Source organism: Psittacula echo (assembly GCF_963264785.1).
Source record: "Psittacula echo genome assembly, chromosome: 1".
Lineage (NCBI taxonomy): Eukaryota > Metazoa > Chordata > Aves > Psittaciformes > Psittacidae > Psittacula > Psittacula echo.
Window position 1 is genome coordinate 75,065,277 of NC_137735.1, and position 23,355 is coordinate 75,088,631.

The following is a 23,355-nucleotide window of genomic DNA, read 5'->3' on the forward strand; positions in this document are numbered from 1 at the left end:
AGCTTAGAGAGGCAAGTCTGCCTCAAAGCTGGTAGTAAACTAGCTAGTAGTGTGGATAAGGAGAGGACTTTATTTGGACTCTTAGGCTTCAAGATCCTCAAGTAAAAGAAGCTTGTTTATTTTGAAATGAAGTGGAGGGGCACTGTCTGAAATATCAGATTCTTTACAAAGGCAGCAAGAAATGGCCTGTGGGCCAAGGCAGTGAGACATGCCAGTTTCTTCTAGCACAGCTTCTTTGCCTCAGAGTTTCCTTTCTGAATGAGTTATGAAGAGCAGGAATTTCCTTCCAGGATAAGAATTTTCCAGTGGTTGTCATTAGTAATAACGCTGGAATCAGGATGCCATCATCTTTTTTTTTTCCTTTTGCCTTCACTTCCAAGTAAACAAGTGTTCCTGTCTGATTTATAAAGTCCCAGTTCTTTTCCTCTAGGAACAGAAGGGGTTACATTCTGAAAGTTCAGAGAGCATGATGGCACTCAAGGACACATACACTAAATTCTCTACCCATTTTGCGCTTCTGGATTTTCCTGTGTCATGGTTGTATAACAGGAGGCTGACAAGTCTCTATCAAATCCATGAATCTTGCATGTCAGCCTGCTCATGTGGAGTACATTTAAATTCATTTCAGGGATGTCACATTTCTGTAGCTGCGCCAGCCATTCCTGTCCTCAATGTACAGGCACAAGAAGGAATTGAAATAAAAGATTGTAGCCGTGCAAGCTGGCAAAATGAGGAATGCTTGCTAGAACTTTTCACACATGCAGGCAAAATAACTTTTTCTTTGAAAATGCATTAAATCCAGGTGTTCCCTGCTCCAAACCAAAATGTGGAATTCTTACTTTGGCAAATCAAGGATGAACTAGAAAAACTGTGAGAAAAAATGCTTTTGCCAAGCTGTAGTGTACCCAGTTTCGTTTCTGACAGTGAAAACTTTAGGAAGCAGAAAACCATTCTTCAGTTACTACTTTGTGGCAAAAGAAAAAGCCAGAGTGATACAGAAGATTCTGGTGAAGTCCTAGCAGAAGGTGCCAAGGCCTAAGACCAGAATGGCAAGATATGCTGAAGATGGTTATGGCCTGGCATGAATCCTTACTCTGCAAATCTTGATGGATTTCTGTCAATAACTCAGGCCACAATTTGATAGCATGTTTGGGGCTGGGCAGGGCAATTTGAGGGAGAGATTTTGAACAATCTCATTTTTCTCACCTTTCTCTTAGCATAATTCAGTAGGAGAGAGGAGCTTCTGCAGGTTTTTACAACCTGCAGAAGTGCTTGTTGCTGCTCTGTTTGTAATCTGTGGTGTAAGTCAAAATGGTTGTGGAACTAGAACCAGAAAAAATTAACCTGTTAGTGGCAGCCTTTCTTTAACAGATGGTGGAAGTGCACTTCGGGGTAGAAATTCAGCTCTTGGCAGTTAGCAGCATTGCTGCTTTTGTGAAGTTCTATGATTATGACCGTCTTGCATTCACCCCAAAAAGCAGATGCCCTGGTTGTATTCAAGCAAAAATACACAGAGGCATAAGTACTTGGTCTCCAAGATTTCAAGACTTTTGGAAAAGTAAGGCATAAATCATGTTCATTTACTTGTAAGTAATAGTAGTAGTTAACACTGCCATTCTACACGCTTGACTGCAGCCAGTCCTGTGCTGGTGGCACAAGGTGACACTATTGACTCCAAAGTATGAGTCCAGAGTGGTTCAAGCTGGGCTGTTAATGTTTTCCAAGTAATTGCATTCATTCTAAGTTAATGCATGGTAAATATCTAATATGTCTCCTGTCATCCTGGAATGATAGCTGCGTGTTGCTTAAGCACATAGTCCCACATAGTCTTTGGCAGAGGAACAGATCAGGAAATCTGCTTCAGTTTCTGTTGAAACATACCTATGACAGTGGTAATTCTCCAGAGTGCTGTGATTGGCAGAGGACAGACATAGAATGGAATTAAAAAAAAAAATCCTAAGGGTTAAAAAAAGAAGCAACCAAAAAACCGAGCAGCAAAAACCACAAAACTCTTTTGTATGAAATCCCATGGTGAGAGGTGGTATGTGTTTGGTAAATTAGTGCTTGTGTTCAAACAGGAGGGTGAGGCATTTCCCTGGTTTTGGCTTGCTGAAGGTCACAACCAAGTATGATCATCTGTTGCTTTGAGGTGTTTTGAGAAGAAAATGCATTCCAAGAAGTAATGACTAAACGTCTCTCACTTTCATAGGAAACCTTCAAGAACTGTGTGACTACATGTGTGAATTAGTGTAGTTAAATGACAAACAGTGTGACATTGCTTAAATCAGTGCTGATGAACCTTGAGAAGAGTCCTCAGCTATTCAGTGTTTGAGATCATGTAGTTGAAGTGGTTCCTGATAATTCAAGTTGCTTCAAAATTAAGATTATATTTTATTCTGAGTGATCTTAATTTTTAAAAGTGTGGAATCTATTTCATCAAGTTGATGAATTGGTGAAAGGGGTTTAATACTCTCTTTTCCATGACGTAGCAACAAAGGGATGATTGTAAATAACTGAAAAAAATGTTCCTTTACAGTTTGGCGAGTGGGGGAAAAACACCTTTAGACTAAGGAGTTTGTCAGGGCCAGTTGTGTTGTTAATTAGTATCATAGTGGTTGAGGTCTTAAGTAGGCTCAAGCATATTTTGCTGGATACCTGGTAGATGTATTAAGGATAGCCTTTGCTGAAAGAAGCTTATGATGGCAATTGTTTCCAAACTTAGTACCTGCATGGGATTAACTGTAATCACATAAATAGTCCCTTGGAAACCTATAGGATTGCTGCTGGATTTAAAAGGAAATCGGAGTTCAAGAGTTTGCAGAATTGGGTCCCCAGTACCAGACTGGATATAGTGAATTCCCTTGTGACCTATTGCTACAAAAATTGCTTCTGCAGTACCCTTGAAAGTGAAGTTTTGTTACTATGTAAATGCAGAACAAAACCTTTTTAAAAAATAATGGAGATAGAAAAGAAAGAAATGGCAAGACAATACCATAGAGCTCACGTTTCTCTGAAATTATCTGTTGAATTCTTGGACAATTTGCATTTGATATATTTGCTAAATGAAGTTAAAAGGATGCATTATGAACAATAGAATGAACACCACTGTTCTGTTCAGATCCTTTTCTTTTAATTTTCTGAGTGTACTGTAATCTGTAAATGCACCTACCCTCTAAATACAAATGTAATAATAAGTCTGTTATTGTTAAGCTGTCATGCAAAACAAATTTATGTATGACAGTACAGATGCCTAATCCTGGAAACTGCATAGGATAGACTAGCAATCAAAGAAAAGGCATCTTTCGTGAGATTTTTCAATATTTTTCTAGTAGTGGGCTCTGAGGAGTCTTTGGATTGTCCTGTCACGCAGACGGGTGTTGCAATTCCATATGAGCACTCTTGCTGACCTCCTTCACTAGCAGATCTGCACGCTGTCCGTAGTCATGCTGTCATGGGCTCCTAAAGGCTCTTTACAGGCCTGGTGGTTCTTTCCAAGTAGGAATAGGAAGTGTAATTTTTGCAATTTCATGGAGAAAACACATGGGTTTCTTCTCTTTTTCACTCCTCTAAGTATTTCTTCTTTCCCAGACTACTGTAGCTAAGAAAAAGTGAAAACTTGTCTAAAATGTATTTTCTTATCTTTACATCTCAATTTTTTTCTCTCTCTGAATAAAGCCTGAGAACTTACTTCTAGCCAGTAAATCCAAGGGAGCAGCAGTAAAACTGGCGGACTTTGGATTAGCTATAGAAGTCCAAGGAGAACAACAGGCTTGGTTTGGTAAGTAAATACTACTCTTTTTCCCTTGCAGGAAGAATGTTGTCTGTAATTCTTAACTGAATTAAACAAAGCTTGGCAGCAGAGCTTATGTGTTTAAAAATAAAAATAAATAATAAGAGAAAAAAGAAAAAAGAACAAGAAACAAAAATAAATCTCCCAACACTTCAGAAGTGACCTGTGGCTACATTTCCAAATCTCAGAGCTAACTTGACAAGAAGTGGGTCTTCTTTTTCTCATAGCTTCCTCTTCACTAACAGAGGTAGATCACCTACCAATAGCATAGAAGAAATCGGCAAAAGTCTCTTGTGTTGGCACAACTGTGCTCATACTGGGGATTTTGCCAGCACAGCAGTACTGGTACAGGGCAGGATGGAGGGAAAGGGTTTTATAATTCATGCTTCTAGTAAATACAGCATCACAAATGCTTTTGACCGTAGTCTGTGTGCCACTGACATTTCTTGACCCGTAAACTTAGGTTTTCTGATTCCTGCTTGTCCTAGCTTTTGTGAGCCCGTAGGTTTGACTTAGGTGCATACCACTCCCTTCTCCCCCACTTTCACCTGTGTATCTAGATGAAGGAAATACGGGTGTAGAGCCTGGGCTGGAGATGGGCAGCTTCCAGTCAGGTGCTTGGGTGACTGAAGAGTAAGGCTGTGGGTTAATAGTGCTGAGTGTACCCACCCAGTCGTCAAAAACATTTTGTCTGAAAAATTTTCTGTCAACTGGAAATACCTTAAAATTTGCACTTAGGAATGTGACTTGAATGAAAATAAAAAGGTTGGGTACCTGAGGCTGTACGCAGTCATCCACATCAAGATCTTGCTGTGACAGTGCAAGTTGTGTGTCACAACTCTTTATATTGCTGCCCCAGAGGTGGCTGCCTCTTCACATCTGCAAATGAAACTGTTTGTAAAACTGGTCTTTGACCCACTGAGGTCAAAATAAGCTGGCTTATTAAAAATGGACATTCATTACTATATAAGCAGCTCATATAGTACATCATAGAGAGCATAAACCCAGGAAGGTGAAGTGTGGCTAAAAGCATCTGGAACCTTGCACAGTAGTCAGGAAAGGGTTATCTGTCCACAGCTTACAACATCTTCAGAAGTTGATACTGGAGTTTCTGTTTGAAAACATTACCTTCATCTGGGAGTGATCAAGAGTATGCTTTCTTGATGGTGAAGGTGACAAAGATGTATGCAAATGTGGAAGCAAACCCAGTCTGTGCATGTGACCAGGTGAAGAGAGAACATCCTGGGCTTCAGATCTGCTCAGAAAATGTTGGAAAGGAAGGGTGTCTGCCCTCTTGAAAGTGGCAACTGGCAGTGTAAACCAGTTCTCCAGAACTGACACCTCAAATGTAGCTTAGGTGTCCTGCACAATGCTTCTCAGGTTCTAAGAGGATGGAAGATAGTAAATTAAATATAATGCTCTTCTCTCCAATTTCACTAAACTTTTTTTTTTGTTGTTGTTAATTAAAAAAACCCAAAATGCTAATTGTAGATTGTTACAGTTACCAAGTGCCCCAAGGAAAACAGTGGAAAAGATTGAATACTGGTCATTGTAAGTAATAGGGCATGTACAAATGCAGTGCATCTGTCTCATACACCACCCTCTGAATAGATGTGAAGCACAGGACAAAATTTAATTGTAAATTCCAGCAGGGAAAAATACAGAATAAAATATAGCAGCTATGTCTTCTCACTCAGAGCAACTAGAAAGTGTCATTTGAAATTGAACAAAGTAGTTGTGAGGTTGCTGTCAAAGCTTAGAATGAAAGCACAAAGGATTTTGTGAGAGACTGAGTGTTGGAAATCTAGGATGTAACTACACATGGATTCACAGGCAGTACTGCTGGACATATGTTGGTAGATCTATAAACTAGCCTGTTGTTTTAAATCCCAGCCTTTACATAAATGGATTTCAGTAATCCGCAAAACACAGAGGAAATTGCTCTTGCACATTAACAAATAGTCCAGTACAACAGGAGTGGGATAGAGATAGGGCAAAACACAAGTGATTTATTATAATGACAGAAGCATCAGGTAAATAGGAAGTATCTCAAGAAAAAATCAGCAGAATGAACGTGACTTCAGGGTTATTTTCTGTAGAGAATACGTCTGTGTGCATGCAGGTGACTCACAGAAGGTTGCAATTCCCTGTGAAATAATGCACTTTGTCTTTTGGTCATTTGGTTCCTGTGAAGTGCTTGGTTTAGACTTGTAGCTACTGCCATGCTGAACTTGGGAGAAAGGAGATGGAACAGAATGTCTTCAAAATATACATGTAAGGAAGAGGTAAGCTGGCAGCGAGGTAATAGAAAGTAGAGTAAGTAGTCAAATGTGGCTCTTTCATTATTGTTGGTATTGGATAAGACTACTGGGTTCTGTACCTTTTCTGGAACTTCCTCTGCAAAACCTTTCTGTAATGATCTGAGTACCTTCTTTCAACTTTATGACTGCTTTAACAAGGCGAAAAACTCGGATGTGCTTGAACTTTTTATTGCTCCCTTCTGAAAGATTTTTCAGCTTTCCACTGGATTCTGCAGCACTTGGTGACTCACAGCATGCTCTGATTCCAATTATAGCTGTGCAGTTGTATGTTTTTCTTTTTTTACTTTTTCCCCTTCTTTTTCAGTCTCCCTTCCTCCTCTCCCCCCACCCCTTTTTTTTTTTTTTTTTTTTTTTTTTTTTTTTTTGCTTGCTTTTGCTTTCCTTTTCCCTTGGGTGTAGTCCTCTGATGTGATGGTCACTGTTCTGCTTAAGCCATAACTATGTCTCAGCAAGAGACTGGCTAGAGCCCTGTGTGTGCCGATACAAGGGAACACTTTCATGCTTTGCCTGTTGACAAAGCAAACCTGTTTTTTGGCTGTTTGTATAAAGTGTCACAGGGTTTAGCTGAAGCACCCCGCCCCATCAGCAGGTGTACTGGGAAAGAGGCGGGCTCCACTGACTCACTGTCCCTCACTGAAGTCAGTGGAAGAACTGCAGTTAACTCACTGGTAGCTAGATTTAGTCCTAGCTGCATCCCAAATTAAGCCCAGCCCTGCATCTAGAACTAAAATACGCACTCTTAAGTAATTTGAGTAGCTCCACTGAATTAATTTGTTGGTTGCATTAAATTTACGTTTTCTACAGTTAGTCTTTTGGATCCAGCTGTGCAGGAGGAGAAGGCTACTACTGTATACTTACTCTCAGCTGCTTGCTCTTGCTCCTTGTTGCCGCCTTCTCGGTATGTTCTCACCAGATATCTCATTTGAATTTTTATTCCTGAGTCAAAGGGAGGTATGTTAACAAAGAAGTACAACTTAGACTGTTTAAACTAACATGGTTTATTATGCCATTTTAGTTTGGAATCCTTGCATTAGAAGTGTTGAGAAGGCTGTAAGTCTAGCAAGGGGATGATGACAGCATAGGGCAGATCTTTGAGCAGTAATCTCTTCTGCTGTGTGTTTAAGATGCATCAATTGATGTGGAATTATAGTTAACCTTCAGCCCAGGTTTGACTCCAGAGACATGCTCGCCATTTATGATGTTAAGCATATATGTAGTCTTTCCATAAGAGGGTTTTGAGACTGTAAGCTGAGTACCATGCACTATGTACCAGTGTGCCTCTGAACTCAGCAAACACAGCATATGTCTTGGACCTTTGGATAGTTACTTAAGTCATATGATGATGGGAGTACAAGGTGATGCAGTCTTTTCTGGTCACTGTACAGTCACAGTCTCCAGGTTTGTGAGTTGTTTCAGCTAAAGTAATTGCTACTGTTACCAGTGGTTTTCTGGAACATACATAGTTGTATTGGGATCCCTCTGACCACTTACAGAATTACCTGATAAAGAACAGTTAAGAATTTCAGTATGTTTTTCTTTTTCCCTGAAATCATTTCTGTGTACTCTTCTGTGTTTGCTGCTTTAAACAAGTTCAGAATATATACTAAAACCATAACAATTACTTCTGTTTAAACCCATCCTGTATCTTCATCAGAAGATGAAGTTAGCCAAGTACTGTATTTATTTTCAAGTGATGCATAGTAATGTTTATGGAGATACAGTAAGCTTGAAAATTGAGACAACTTTACATCCCTTTTAAAATAAACATAAATATTAATAAAAATAAAATAAATAAATAAAAATTAAAAGTATTAATGTAGAGCACTACAGCCAAGAAGACATACAAAATATTATCTTTAAAACTATTTAGAACATACAGTTTTCAGTTTCTTAAAAGAGCTTAAGTATGTTTCCTGTATGATAGTACTCTTAACAATTCATAGCTCTCATATCAGGACACTGCAAAAAAACAAGCTTATTTTTCTATATTTTAGCTATGTTCTCAGTAGAATAGACAGAATGTGTTCCTTCATTGCCCCTTTCCACTCTAAACTGATTGCCAACCGCAGCATAAAGGCTTGCTTTATCTGTAGCTGTACAATTTATACATTATTGCCATGTCTCATAAGTTTTGTGGAATCCAGCATGCTATTTCAGAAATGACATGTGTTCCTTCATAAAAGGCACTAAATACTTACCCTTCAAGAATTCTCAAGCGTTTATTTTAGGCAAAGATGCTTGAAAGAACAGACATACTAACTGAAATGGCATAGAATGGTTTTGGTCATTTAGTTTTTATTATTTACAGAGGAGTCTATACCTGGTTTTTCCATTTCTCCTACGAGAATGCAGCAGAGCTGGTAATGAATAAAGAATGAAGAACATACAAATTTTAAAAGCTACGTTGCTCCTGAGATGGTTTTTGTCGGCTTTTGTAAGGAGGTTTCCAGAAGTGGAATGACTTCATGGGTGTGAGTTTTGCAGTGAAAAGATTAGAAGTAGCTGTGCAAAATATGAACAGCAAAGGCTATAAGAAGGCTGAGCCCAAGTTGATGATCTTCATCCTAGGTAATAGCCAGCTGCGCTTTTGTGAAAGCTAATCCTCAGCATCTCTGACCATGTATTTTGCCACCATCTGGAACTGGATTTGAGTTTCCACTTGTGTGTGAAGACATTTGAACAGTGGTTTTACTTTCCTTTTTCTTTTTTATTTTTATTCTAAACAAGAGGTCTCTCGATATGTAAGCATTTCTTAAATATAGCCCTTCATGTTGTTTACTCAAAATCTGCCCTCCTCTAAGACTGAATAGGGCTCTTTAAATGCTCCTTACAGTCATAATACTGTAGCTTAGCTGCCGCTCCATTTTATTAATTAGTCAGTGGAAGTACGCCATGTGTTTTAACAGTTCACAGCTGACAGCTGATGGACTCCCAGAAATCCCATGAAAGTCTTGTTTACAATCCTCATCTTTATAGTTTGGGTCTAATTTAAAATAGCCTAAGTTAGAGTAGTGATTGAAAAAACCCAAACCTGTAGCAGTCTTTGGCATGCATGGTGTAAATTTTCTGTCTTTCAGTTAGTATCTCCAAGGGGATCACTCAGATGGATCACTCCTCCTACTTTGCTAATTTTTTAATTTGACCCTAAGCCAGATGTATTTGCATCTCACTACTGGATGCCTCACTACAGCTTACAGTAATGCAGAAGTCATGAAAGAAATTTCAGCTACCTCCTAGTCTTTCTGGAAGCTTTCCTCTCTTGCGCTGTCACCAGATCCTTAACACCACTGTAGAACCTGGAGTGTTGGTGTAGATGGGTAACCAGTCAGCTTTTAATCTCCCCTCAATTCTGCTAGACGTGGTGGCAGAAAGGGATGTGCAGCAAGCTCACTGCCCTGGACTTCAAGAGAGCAGACTTTGGCCTCTTCAGGAGCCTGCTTAGTAAGGTTCCATGGGATACAGCCCTAGAGGGCAGGGGGGTCCAAGACTCTTGGTTGTTATTCAAGGATCACCTGCTCCAAGCTCAGGAGTGTTGCATCCCAACTAGAAGGAAGTGCAGCAGGAGGGCCAGGAGACCTCCTTGGGTGGATAAGGAGCTGCTGAGGAAAATTCAAAGGAAAAAAGAGGCTTATAGAAGGTGGAAGCAGCGACAGGCGGCCTGGGAAGAATACAGGGATGTTGTCTGGGAAGCTAGGGACCAGGTGAGGAAGGCTAAGGCCCAGTTAGAATTAAACTTGGCTAGGGATGTTAAGGATAACAGGAAGGGATTCTATAGGTACGTAGCGAGTAAAAGACAGACTAGGGACAACGTAGGCCCCCTTCAGAAGACATTGGGAGAACTGGCTACCCAGGATTTGGAGAAGGCTGGGGTTCTTAATGACTTCTTTGCCTCGGTCTTCACTGGCAAAGTCTCTGACCGCACCACCCAAGTCTTGGAAGGCGAACGCAGGGACTGTGAGAATGAAGACCTTAGGCCCACTGTAGGAGAGGATCTGGTTCAAGACCATCTTAAGAACCTAAACGTGCACAAGTCCATGGGACCTGACGAAATCCATCTGTGGGTCCTGAAGGAGCTGGCGAATGAAGTTGCTAAGCCACTGGCCATCATATTTGAAAAATCATGGCAGTCAGGTGAAGTTCCCGATGACTGGAAGAAGGGAAATATAACCCCCATTTTCAAGAAGGGGAAAATGGATGACCCAGGGAATTACAGACCAGTCAGTCTCACCTCTGTGCCTGGCAAAATGTTGGAGCAGATTCTCCTGGAAGACATGCTAAGGCACATGAAAAACAAGGAGGTGGTTGGTGACAGCCAGCATGGCTTCACTAAGAGCAAATCCTGCCTGACCAATTTGGTGGCCTTCTATGATGGGGCTACGAAACTGATGGACAGGGGCAGAGCAGTTGACGTCATCTACCTGGACTTGTGCAAAGCGTTTGACACTGTCCCACATGACATCCTTGTCTCTAAATTGGGGAGACATCAATTTGATGGGTGGACCACTTGGTGGATAAAGAACTGGCTGGATGGCCGCACGCAAAGAGTTGTGGTCAATGGCTCCATGTCCGGCTGGAGACCGGTAACGAGTGGTGTCCCTCAGGGATCGGTGTTGGGACCAGTCTTGTTCAACATCTTTGTCGGTGACATGGACAGTGGGATTGAGATCGCCCTCAGCAAGTTTGCCGATGACACCAAGCTGTGTGGTTCAGTTGATACACCGGAGGGAAGGGATGCCATCCAGAGGGACCTCGACACGCTTGTGAGGTGGGCTGATGCCAACCTTAGGAAGTTTAACCATGCCAAGTGCAAGGTCCTACACCTGGGTCGGAGCAATCCCAGGCACAGCTACAGATTGGGCAGTGAAGAGGTTCAGAGCAGTCCTGCGGAGAAGGACTTTGGGGTGTTGGTTGATGAGAAAATGAACATGAGCTGACAGTGTGCGCTGACAGCCCAGAAAGCCAACCGTATCCTGGGCTGCATCAAGAGGAGCGTGACCAGCAGGTCGAAGGAGGCGATCCCGCCCCTCTACTCTGCTCTCGTGAGACCTCACTTGGAGTATTGTGTGCAGTTCTGGTGTCCTCAACATAAAAAGGACATGGAACTGTTGGAACAAGTCCAGAGGAGGGCCATGAGGATGATCAGGGGACTGGAGCACCTCCTGTATGAAGACAGGCTGAGAAAGTTGGAGCTGTTCAGCCTGGAGAAGAGAAGGCTGGGTGGAGACCTCATAGCAGCCTTTCAGTATCTGAAGGGGGCCTACAAGGATGCTGGGGAGGGACTCTTCATTAGGGACTGTAGTGACAGGACAAGGGGTAATGGGTCAAAACTTAAACAGGGGAAGTTTCGATTGGATGTAAGGAAGAAATTCTTTACTGAGAGGGTGGTGAGGCACTGGAATGGGTTGCCCAGGGAGTTTGTGAATGCTCCATCCTTGGCGGTGTTTTAAGGCCAGGTTGGATGAGGCCTTGGGTGACATGGTTTAGTGTGGGGTGTCCCTGCCCATGGCAGGGGGGTTGGAACTAGATGATCTTAAGGTCCTTTCCAACCCTAACTATTCTATGATTCTATGATTAAGTCTGCGTTTGCATTCCCATTGTTTTTATTTCTAAGTGATTCACCATAAAAAGTTCACAGTGAAGCGGTTAGTGGTTGATGGCTTGGGAAATGATGTCCTGTGTATGTGGGCTGAGCTGAGAATCACTTGACTTTTGCGGAGCACGTACAGCTTTTGAGTGTAGTTGCCTTGCCTTTTGACAGGCTTTGCTGGTACTCCAGGATACCTTTCTCCAGAGGTTTTACGGAAAGATCCTTATGGAAAACCTGTGGATATGTGGGCATGTGGTAAGAAATTATTCTGATAGACAATGTTCTGTCCACTTTAGGGTATCTTAAGGGTAAGAAATGATGTCCACAATACATGATACTCTGCATCAGAAAATATGTATTCAGTAAAATTCAGCATTAAGTTTTAGAAGAGGTCATCATATTTTTTTTTACTCTACCAGCTTCATGTTTTTTAATTATTTGTGGAGGTGTCTTATCATGGCATTCTTGGCTGTGGCTACACAACACACTTTCAGAAAGTAATAAAAAAATAGCTGCAGGTGCCTGATGCCTAACTAGTTCAAAATCATAACAATTCATGCTTTATTTTTGTTAACAAGCAGCCTGAAATCTGATCTGACCAGTATCCTACTATTGCAGTTTTAAACTGGGAAACTAAATGTTTTGTTAAGTACAGGGCAATTACTTTATCATCCAGTTCTTGAAACAGCGTATTTTAAGGTTCTGGCAAGTGGCAGCTACCTAGCCAAGGACAATTGGTGGTTTCCTTATTTTACTTCTACCCACGCTTACTTGGATGTGTTTATGAAAGCACTTTTCTTTAGTCACAGTGAATCATCTCTGCAAGACTAGCAAATGGACTTTTTCATTTCCTGTTGACCATATATTGGTACAGATAAATTGCCCAAATTTTCTTTGCATGAGATTAGTTAAAGCACAATATTGCAGACACCAGTACAAGCCATGGTAAAACCAGAGGTAAAAATGCATTTTCCTAGAACATCTGTGACCGCTGAAAATTATTTCTCCAGCTGTCTACATGTATTCAATGTTCCTGATCTGATGTAATGTCAGGTACTCGTTATTCCCCTCACTCTGCAAGGAGGTTGTCTTGTGAACCCTACATTTACTATTTTCTCCGGTATGAATGGGCACTATTTTTCAGTAGCTATTTTGCCATTTGGTTTACATGGTTGTCAGGCGCAAAATGAATTTCTAGGGTTTGTTTCTTGAAACCCTTAATACTACCGTGAATTCTCTGCAGGTGTCATTCTGTATATCCTCCTGGTGGGATATCCTCCATTCTGGGATGAAGACCAGCACAGGCTTTACCAGCAAATCAAGGCTGGTGCTTATGATGTATGTACCATATGCTGTCTATTGAGTTATTTATAATTGTACCCCTAAATAACTTTTCTAGAGTGAAAGTGAAATAAGAATTATTTCTGAAATTATTTTTGTATTGGTTATCTTTATGAGTATACAAAGTATTTATGCAATGTAGTAAGCATTGGTTTAGTAACACAAACCTTACTGGGTTGGCATAGTATCAGTGAAAATCCTGAGGTAAAAATGTGTAAAGATTGTACAAGATGACATACTCATACATACTTTTTTCTCTTCAGTTTCCCTCACCAGAATGGGATACAGTGACTCCTGAGGCAAAAGACCTTATCAATAAAATGCTTACTATCAACCCAGCAAAACGTATCACAGCATCAGAAGCACTGAAGCATCCATGGATCTGTGTAAGGAGTTTCCACAGATTTAAGAGAATAATTTGGCAAACACATACTTCAGCATATAGTGAGATGTTTAGAGGATAGTATTTGTTCTTACTCAGGCAGCTATGTAACTAGGGGAGTGAAAATCGTAATTATACTGATACAGTCAATAGTATCGTGTATTGAAGTCTCATCCTAGAATAAGATTTTGCAGAAATTAACTTCTTTTCATGGACTTTGTGGTGCAGTTCACTGCCAAAATTAGAGCATTCTTTCTTTTACATTCACAGAGAAAAAAAATGTGTAAGAAAGTAATATTGAGTTAGATAATGCTTTGCATCTTCATTTCCCTCTAAATATTATGATAAGCATGAAATGTAAAGGCAGAAAATTAAGGGACTTTTAAAAGGTCAATTTTCATGTAGCAGAGGCTGCCTGTCTATTACTGAATGCAGGACTGCTTTCCAGTTCTCAGTGCCTTCTACAGTTTGACTTTGCAGTTAGACTGGGCTGATACTTTGAAATTCACAGCAAGACAGATAGCTGGTTCCCAGCTCTTTCTCATTCCAGAAGGCTGCATTATCTTGCTGTTAAAATTGTGATGTAGAGGAAGTTTAGGTACAGGGAAAACTCAGATAATTCAGATGCTGAATTTTCTCTGAAGTATTTTATCTTTTGTACCTTACCTAATGTCACTAATGCTAAAGAAAAGTTCCCTTCTTGTTTTAATTTTGTGGGGTTTTCAGTCCCTGTTTCTTTCAGGGGGACTTTACTTATGGTTGAGTAAAATGAGACCTTGGTTTTGTATATGTGGAAATTTCCCAAATGCATAGAAACCTGAACAAAGGGGTAGTCAGACAGAGTAGAACTTAAAGGACCATATGGGTTGTAATATGTATCTTGTAAATAAAATGCTAGAGATGTGGCTGGGTGCATTAAAATTATTTTCTTCTCAGCAACGCTCTACTGTTGCCTCTATGATGCACAGACAAGAGACTGTAGATTGCTTGAAGAAATTCAATGCAAGAAGAAAACTAAAGGTAAGAATGAAATCTGCAAGGATTAATAGCTGATTTTGGAGAGATAAAAGGATGTTGGCTTGTGTTCTATGCGTAAAGCAAATGGTCCCTAAGCAATTTTTTTCTTGAGTATTATGTATTAAACGAACTGTTTGATACATCGTCAGACTTTGGCTCTTCATGAAAGTGAACAGAACATAGCATAATTCTGTTAAATTCAAAAGAATGACAGTCAATCATCTTTGTTTATAGACCTTAAAAATATTTTGTTGAAGGAAAATCTTTAAGGTTGTTTTTTTAGCTTGTCCCTTGTTTTCTCCTGACCAGACCAGACAGGGTAACTTTGCAAATGCGGACTTTTCTAATTAGCACATTACAAATAAACTCCTTTTCCTACTCATAAAAGTATCTAAGCACGTTAGTGAAATTTTATTTCGTACTCAGCTGTGTCTTTTGCTGATAACGACTGTGCATGTGAGTACTCATGGTCTGTGCATTACGTACTCACAACAGGTAAATATTTGAGATTGTGAGAATTGCTGATAGGTGTGTAATTAAGATTAAATTACAGGTTATGCACTCATGGCATCATGCATGATAGGTAATGCACAGACAAGCTATTCTTCCAGGGTTAATGTAGTAATTGGTATAATTTACTGGTGTGTTTTCCTTTTTGTTGTGTCGTGTTCACGTTCAGAACTGTACACAAGTGTGATGCTAATTTGAGCAAATGTATGTGTACACAGGGGGCCATTTTGACAACTATGCTGGCTACCAGAAATTTCTCAGGTATGTTCATTGAGCTCCAGATTAATATGGTCTTTATGTTTTGATGTCTGTGGTGATCAAGTTCTAATTAGGATTTATTAGCACAGGAAGATACTTGTTATTCAGGAGCATCTAAACATGGTGTGTCTTTAGTTGTTTCCTTTGCAGAAGCAAACAAGAGAATTGAAACTATTTGGGCCTTATAGAATCTCTTGTTGATGACAGTCTTAATTTTTCAGTAAAATGTGAGTTTCTTCTCTTTGTTCTTTTAGTGTCATCTGTCAAAAGACAGTGTTTTCCTGTTTGTTTTGGTGCAGAAAAATGGAAAATTATGCGTACAGCTCCACATGCATAAGTATCACCAAACAACAGTTATTTTCATATACTTCAAATGTCATTCCAGGATTCTGTTGTATTGTGCATTAAAAAAATTAAATACACATCCATTCTGTATTGCTTTGCTAAGTAAGAAGTGTAAAAAATGTAGTAAAATGAGTCTTTCTTTTCCTTCTAATGTGTAGCTGGAAATAACAAGAGGTGTTTCCTCTTTATGGAATAGTGTTGTAGTGACATCCCTGGAGAGTTAGATCTTTATACTCACCAAATTTTAATAGCAAAAGCTAAGATGCGTTTGCTGTTATTGTAGCTAAAATTGTCCTCAATAGCAGTATTGCCAAAATTTCAGTGCTGTGTTGAATTTTTCATTTTACCATCTGATATTTCAAGTGAATAGTGAAAAAAAGGCCAAATTCAAAACCCAGTAATTTTACATATCCCCCTACTCTGTGGTCACTATTGGAGCGTAATGCAAGTTAATTTATGGACAAAAGCAGGATAGTGCTTGGGAATATTTCAATAATAATAAGCACTGAGTCATCAAAATATACATAATCATGAATGCAAGAACAACTTGTTCAATTTGCATAGTACTTAAAATACAATTTCTTAGTTAAGTTCCTATGTTTAACACACACCTGTAACACAGAAGACTACATTTATGTAAATCAGGTTGCATTAATGCCTAATGAATTGCCAGTATCTGCCAGTTCATTTGAAAGGTGGGAATGCTGTAGGCTGCATATCTTCTAAACATGAATTATTATTATTACATTTCAAACAAATGCATCATTTCTCATCACTTTTCATAACTTTCACTGTCTGTATATATAAGGGTTAATTTCAACTTTCATGAACCAAAAAAATCTGAAGTAACTTTAAAGTAGTATTTCAGCATGAGGAACAGATGGGTTTTCTCTTTGGTTTGGATATTTTTCACCTGCCATCTTTGTTTTACACCATAATGATCCATAGTTTTCCTTGAAGACATTTTATTTTTTCAAGTTGTTTGTTGTATTTCATTGCAAAGCATGCCTTTGAAGGTCATTTGTCCATGACAATGTGGCTACAAAAGTGTTTTATTTTTCTTTTTCTTTCTTCCTTTTATGTGGAATGTATATTTCTTGTGAGGTAAGACCCTCAGCACGTGAAAGGAACATCTTTCCTAAATCTAAATTGCTGTTCGTCCTGAACCACTTTACTTTCTACACGTTGTCCCACCACCATTTCTTTTTAGTCTGCTTTGTGGCCTATTAGCGCTGCCTTAGGTTTTCTTTATAGATATTGCTTGTGGTTACAAGAAATCTGTCATTGTGGGCTTAATTTAGAATATGCTAATTGCTTTGCTACTGCAAATTCTTTAAGTATTTTATTCGTATGCAGTATCTGTGCTTAAAGAAAGATGCAGAAAGATGTTATTATAACTACATTGCAAGCCAAAATGTATGGAATTTGTCCTGTGACATAAAATACTGCATAATCATAGAATAGTTAGGGTTGGAAAGGACCGTAAGATCATCCAGTTCCAACTCCCCTGCCATGGGCAGGGACACCTCACTCTAGACCATGTCACCCAAGGCTCCGTCCAACCTGGCCTTGAACACCGCCAGGGATGGAGCATTCACAACCTCCCTGGGCAACCCATTCCAATGCGTCACCACCCTTACAGTAAAGAGCTTCTTCCTTATATCTAATCTAAACTTCCCCTGTTTAAGTTTGAACTCGTTACGCCTTGTCCTGTCACTACAGTCCCTAATAAATAGTCCCTCCGCAGCATCCCTGTAGGCCCCCTTCAGATACTGGAAGGCTGCTATGAGGTCTCCAGGAAGCCTTCTCTTCTCCAGGCTGAACAGCCCCAACTTTCTCAGCATATCTTCATACGGGAGGTGCTCCAGTCCCCTGATCATCCTCGTCGCCCTCCTCTGGACTTGTTCCAACAGTTCCATGTCCTTTTTATGTTGAGGACACCAGAACTGCACACAATACTCCAAGTGAGGTCTCACGAGAGCAGAGTAGAGGGGCAGGATCACCTCCTTCGACCTGCTGGTCACGCTCCTCTTGATGCAGCCCAGGATACGGTTGGCTTTCTGGGCTGCGAGTGCACACTGCCGGCTCATGTTCATTTTTTTGTCGACCAACACCCCCAAGTCCTTCTCTGCAGGGCTGCTCTGAATCTCTTCTCTGCCCAACCTGTAGCTGTGCCTGGGATTGCTCTGACCCAGGTGTTGGCATGGTTAAACTTCATCAGGTGGGCATCAGCCCACCTCACAAGTGTGTCAAGGTCCCTCTGGATGGCATCCCTTCCCTGCAGTGTATCAACCGAACCACACAGCTTGGTGTCATCGGCAAACTTGCTGAGGGTGCACTCAATCCCACTGTCCATGTCACCAACAAAGATGTTGAACAAAAAATAATAATTAAAAAAAAAAATCCATACAAGGCACATTTTGACAGATATGCCATAAACACAAGATTTGGAGTTCTTGCTTTTGGGCTCTCATTTTACTGGCTTTCATTTAATTGTTTACATATAACACATAATGCTTGTTAAGTATTAAAAGAATTCAAAACTTTTATGTACAGATTTAGCAAAAGGACCCGATCTGTTACAAACAGCAGCCTGTAAGAATTAATTTATATTTTCTCATATTTTTCTAAGGGCTAACAGCATAAAACAGCTTTTGAAAACAATGAAATTCTGGTTGTTTTGGCCATAGGTTTTAGAAATAGCTCCTTCCCTTCACTTTCCTGAAATGAGTTTCTGAAGTTCATGGAATGCTCCCAATATTTGTGGTAGTGTAAAATGTAAGGCCATGTTGCATCAGGTCCTGTAAGCACACTTTGCAACAGGATGTGTCCTATCTCAAAAATTCGTGTAAACCAGTTTATTTTCAATATTGATTTACATGTTTCTGTAAGTAAAAATATCCAGTGGTCCTGTTGCATAATATAGGCATGTTTATTTTTATTTTAGTTGTAAATCATGGGGCATGTGGAAATTGTAATGCCTGATATGCATAATAATAAACTTAATTTGGAGGGCTGATATAATAATGAAATTAGAAACAGTAATCTGGCTTCATTTTCCAGGTTTTTTTTAAATGTAAACAACACAATAATGGATGTTAGTTATTTCTGTACAGTTTCTGAGGTGGTCTTACATTTTCTGTACTCTGGACCAGAGCTAAATGAGCACTTAATGCAGACTTAGAGAATAAGCCAGAAATACAAAAATCAAGTTTAAACAACATACTTAATAACTCCAATATCCTCAGCTAGTTTGAGTGACCTTGGGCTTGCAAGGTCCAGTTCTTTTGGTTTGGTTTTTGGTTTTGGTGGGGTTTTTTTGTTGCTTTAAAGAGCAGATGCTGATGGGGGCTTCATGTGAGGACTGTCTCCCTTTGATTATGCCAGATTGTTAGTTGCATTTCCCTTTCAAAAAGGGTTTCTACTTCTGAACAAAACAGCGTATATAGAACAGAACTTATACCCTACACCATGATACCCTTTCTGGTGGAATTTAAAACCTAACAGATGGGTAACGTTAAGGCAGGTGAAATTTTGCCTAACAGTCTGCACTGCTTTGAAGAAATTTGATCAGTGTCCAACATATTTTGGGAAATAGCAAGTTTTCTTCAGTAGAAGTTGAAGCAAAGCCTGCCATTTGTTCTTACTAACTCCTAGGAAGTGCTCCCCCAGAACAGCAGTTTGCTAGCAAATTGTTCTTCCTTTCTTACCTGCAACTTTCCTAGCCTTTCACACATGGTGACTGTGCTGTCAAGGTGGGAAGCCCCCAATGAACCATTGCTCAGAGATGCTTATTTAAAACGCAGCTTATTTTTCGTTAGGTGGAATAAACAGTATTGTACCTCACTGTGCTCTTCAGGTTGGTCTGATATTGGTTACTTTTACGTCACTGTCATATGAATGATATCATTAAGATACCAGTGGGCTCCACAAACACTAGGTCTAAGTCCCTGCCATCAGAACAGTAATTTTCACAGTTGTATCAGCCTCCTTCAACAACTGTGAACACATTGCAGCTGAAAAAATGAACATATCCAGAGCTGCTTCGTTTTCACTCATGCTGCTTACGTTTCCTCTATGCCATCCAAGAAGGTCTCTGCTTCAATAAGTACAGTTAACCCATGGCTTTAATCAATGGAAAAAGAGTTGTATGATAATCTGAAGTATTCGTAGTTTCTAGAATATGTTCCTTCCTACACTCAGAGGAACAAAAGGAGGAAATAAAAGCTGAGAATATGTCTGCAGCTGGGAGGCAGTGGGGGTTTGCTGCACAGCTGGTTGACCTCAGTGGTAATCAGCTCACGCTGAACTTGTCTTCTTTTACAGCAGCCAAGAGCTTACTGAAAAAGCCAGATGGAGTTAAGGTAGGTTAAACATGTGATATAAAATCTGTTTTGTTAGTCACCATCTATCTGTAACTTCTGACAGTTTTTTAGAACTGATCATTGTTATTTCTTTTCCTTTATCAAATCTGTTAATAAGTGCTTCTTACCATATATTTAAAGTGATTAATATTAGAAGGTAAAGCTAATAAATAAAATGAAATAATTGAAAGCCAAGCATATTTAATAAGTGGAAAATAGAAAACTGCTGGCGAAAATGCTCTTGCTATTTTAATGAAGGATGATTTTGCACTTAATGACTTGTCTTGGTTTAAACTCAGCCGGCAACCCAGAACCACACAGCCGCTTGCTCACTCCCCCACCTCGCTTCCTCCCCCCACTCCTGGAGTGATGAGGGAGGAGAACCCAGGACATGACTCAATGTTACTAATTAGCTTATAACTAGAAATACGGGTTTGGTGTTGGGCATGTAAGCTTTTTAGGTATCTGTTTATCTGCAGACCTATTGCCTCCTTGTTTCTCTTTTGACTTTTCATTAGATTTCATGGAAGACCAAAAGTTTACTGGTAGGCTTGGCTCCATATAAGGTGTTTTCCGCCAGATGTACTTGCTGTATTTGGCAGAACTTGAGGGGTTTTACTAAGTCAATAAATCAGCTCATCCTGACTAACAGGCGTTGCGAAGAAGGGAACATTTTGGCAGCTTTCATACATGATTTAGAGCTTCTATTCTCATATCACCAGATCCTGCAGGAGGAGAGATGCTTCACAAATGAACGTTCTGGATAATTATGTTAAAAACCAGCCATTAAAAAAGCTATCAGCAATGAAAAGTATTTCTTTTCTCAGAGGATCCTGAAGATTAAAATAAGTGCCTCAAGCTTTCATTAGATGATACGAAAGATGTTCTTCTGTGCCTTGTCCGCTTACTCTGAAGTGTGTATTTGGCCTGAGTTTTAATTTCCTATTTAATCTTAACTTTTTATTTTAACAAAATATTGTATAACTAAATACCAGATTAATAGTATATTTTTTCCTGTTCTCACACATATGCACACTTCTCCTAGTAAAAAAAATAATCATGAAACTGATTTAAAATGAAGTTAGTACACTACCATTTCAACGCTTCTCACTGCCAAGTAGTGTATAACCTAGTTACATGGAGAAGCATACATTCAGTACTGTTCTCTCATTCATATGGAAAACCCTTAACCTGTTTTGTTATGGAATATTTAAGTTTTATGTACTCTATCTGACCAGCTTTTCCTTTTCAAATATCATTCCTCCTACAGGTCTACAATAGTATTTATTATAGCTCATATATATGTGGAAACAACTGTTGCCAAAATTTTGCCTAAATTACACTTGCTGGGATTTGATATTTTGGTTTTCAGCGTATGTTATATGTCTGCTGTTCGTCTGCATGGTCAGGTGGAGCAAAGGGAGTAAATTTACATCTGGGAAAGTCTTATTTTTGTCATTTCTGTTATTGAGATGCTATGTACTCCATAGCATTTTTCCACCCCTACAACCTAAGCTGTCTTTTTCATAAAAGAAAAAAAAAAGCCAAAACAGAAATATACTGTATTCCATGCATTGAAACTTCAAATCCAACCAGTCACATTTTCTTCTTTTCCTTTCTCTCTGACTGGTCAATTCAGAAAAGGAAGTCCAGTTCGAGTGTTCAGATGATGGTGAGGATCTTTATCGACAGATTTTTTAACTCCTGCGAAACGTTCACACCTAGAAATCAAACAGTTGCATTTAGTTTTGTTAACATTCTTTGAGAAGCTGCAAGACTTGAAAGTACAACCTTGTGAATTTTAAGCCTGCAGTTGCTATATGCCATCCACAGTGAATTGTTCTGCAGTTCTTTCAAGAAAGTTTACAGGGTTTTTTTAACCTGGGGACATGTGAAAACAAAAAAGTAGATGTAACATTGGCCAGTTCAGCTGTCCTTAATCAGTTAAAATAGTAACAAAATAGTGTCCTTGTAACAGCTTTCTATTAATTTTTAAAACCTCCTTATTTTAAAAGGTAATGATATTAATATCATAAAATATAACACAAACCACATTGCACAGTGAAATAGTACCACTTTAATTGAGCCATTCTAAAGCAAGATGCTAAATGCTGAGGAGTAAAAAGAAAACCAATTTCTCAGTCTTTCCATACTACAGTTTCCCAGCTATCTTCCTTCACAGCTCAGGCTCTGTCGCTGACAGTCAGTCTCAGTAACTTGTCTTCCTCCTCAGCCTACTGTACAGTCTTGTGTTTTATTTGTCCTCTGTGATACCACCCAGCAGCTTCCTCTATTTCTTTTTATTATGGGTTTGAATCTGACTTGTGAGGTGTTTATGATGATCAACGTTGATGTCCCAGCCAGCTTCTGTTCCTGCTGCCCGTAGGGAGAAGGGAAATATCCCTCATCCACACCTGTCCCTGAGGATTACAAGTTGCCTTGAAAAGCAAAAATTGCTGGTCAGGTCTGCACAGACATGTAGTTAGAGAGGTCTGTTCTTTGAGTGAACACAGACTTTCAGTGGCAGAGAACCGCTGGCAGCAGTGTCCAAGTGAGGGTCACCAGAAAGGTACAGTGAGGATATTTCTGATATTCCAGATGTGAAGTGTGCTTGAACTTTTTGTTACAGAAGTACCATGCAAAAGGTTAAGTCACAGGATACAGGTTTTGTTTCTTAAAATATTTTTATATTATATGATATTGGTAAAGACCAGTAATGATTACCGTTACCAATATCATTATATGATATTTGTAAAGACAGTCATGCCCAGCTGTTTGGAGGGTTTGTGTGTGTCTGCCCTGTCCTACTGTCAGACTTAAGAGAGTGGCTTTTGACAAGCCATTCATTACTATAAATGTTCTCCTTCCTAGCAACAAGTAGAATTAAGCACAATTCAGCCTTAAAATAACTGTTTCATGTGAAAATGTTACTTATTTTGGAATCACTTCCCTTTGCTGTTAAAACTATATACAAAATGCAACCCCATGTGTTCATATAGTTATAGAATGTTCATATAGTTATATATGTGTGTATTCTGTGAGGGAGAGAAAGTGTACAGACTTACTCTCTTTTAAGTAGTTTTGAGGAGTTTTACCAAGTTCCATTTACTCAGAAGAAATAACTGTATTTTGAATCACATTATCTCTTTCTGCTTTTACAAGTGAATACTGTATTCTCAATATATAACTAAGAAGGCTTGAATATATTTCCTGCAGTTTTCAGCAGTAGCTGTAATAGGTACTGTTTATAGGACTTTCACCAAGGGGAGTATGGACCTAAGCTTGCTCTCCTTACTCAGGCAAAATTGGAACTGAAATTTGATTAACCTACTTCCATTATGTATTCAACAACAGGCATTTGTCTGGCGTATCACTCTCTTTTTTTTTTTATTAAGCTACTACTAAAGAGGACTGTATGAAATCTGGTGAAATCTTCATTT

The 23,355-nt window shown here is 39.4% G+C and overlaps 1 protein-coding gene across 3 annotated transcripts in view; it reads left to right on the top strand.

Annotated features, from left to right (window-relative positions):
- The window catches only part of CAMK2D (calcium/calmodulin dependent protein kinase II delta), a gene marked incomplete at its 3' end in the record, with an annotated part of 156,374 nt that overhangs the window by 102,709 nt on the left and 30,310 nt on the right, over positions 1-23,355 (top strand). For 2 of the 3 annotated variants that reach the window (XM_080615159.1, XM_080615161.1), the window contains exons 7-13: positions 3,676-3,778; positions 11,870-11,953; positions 12,942-13,036; positions 13,303-13,425; positions 14,358-14,441; positions 15,167-15,209; positions 19,878-19,915. In XM_080615159.1, the coding sequence (XP_080471285.1) occupies positions 3,676-3,778; positions 11,870-11,953; positions 12,942-13,036; positions 13,303-13,425; positions 14,358-14,441; positions 15,167-15,209; positions 19,878-19,915 (570 nt within the window). Of the gene's footprint in view, positions 1-3,675; positions 3,779-5,782; positions 6,076-11,869; positions 11,954-12,941; positions 13,037-13,302; positions 13,426-14,357; positions 14,442-15,166; positions 15,210-19,877; positions 19,916-23,355 lie in introns of those variants that run through there. The other variant, XM_080615160.1, reaches the window with a different exon arrangement.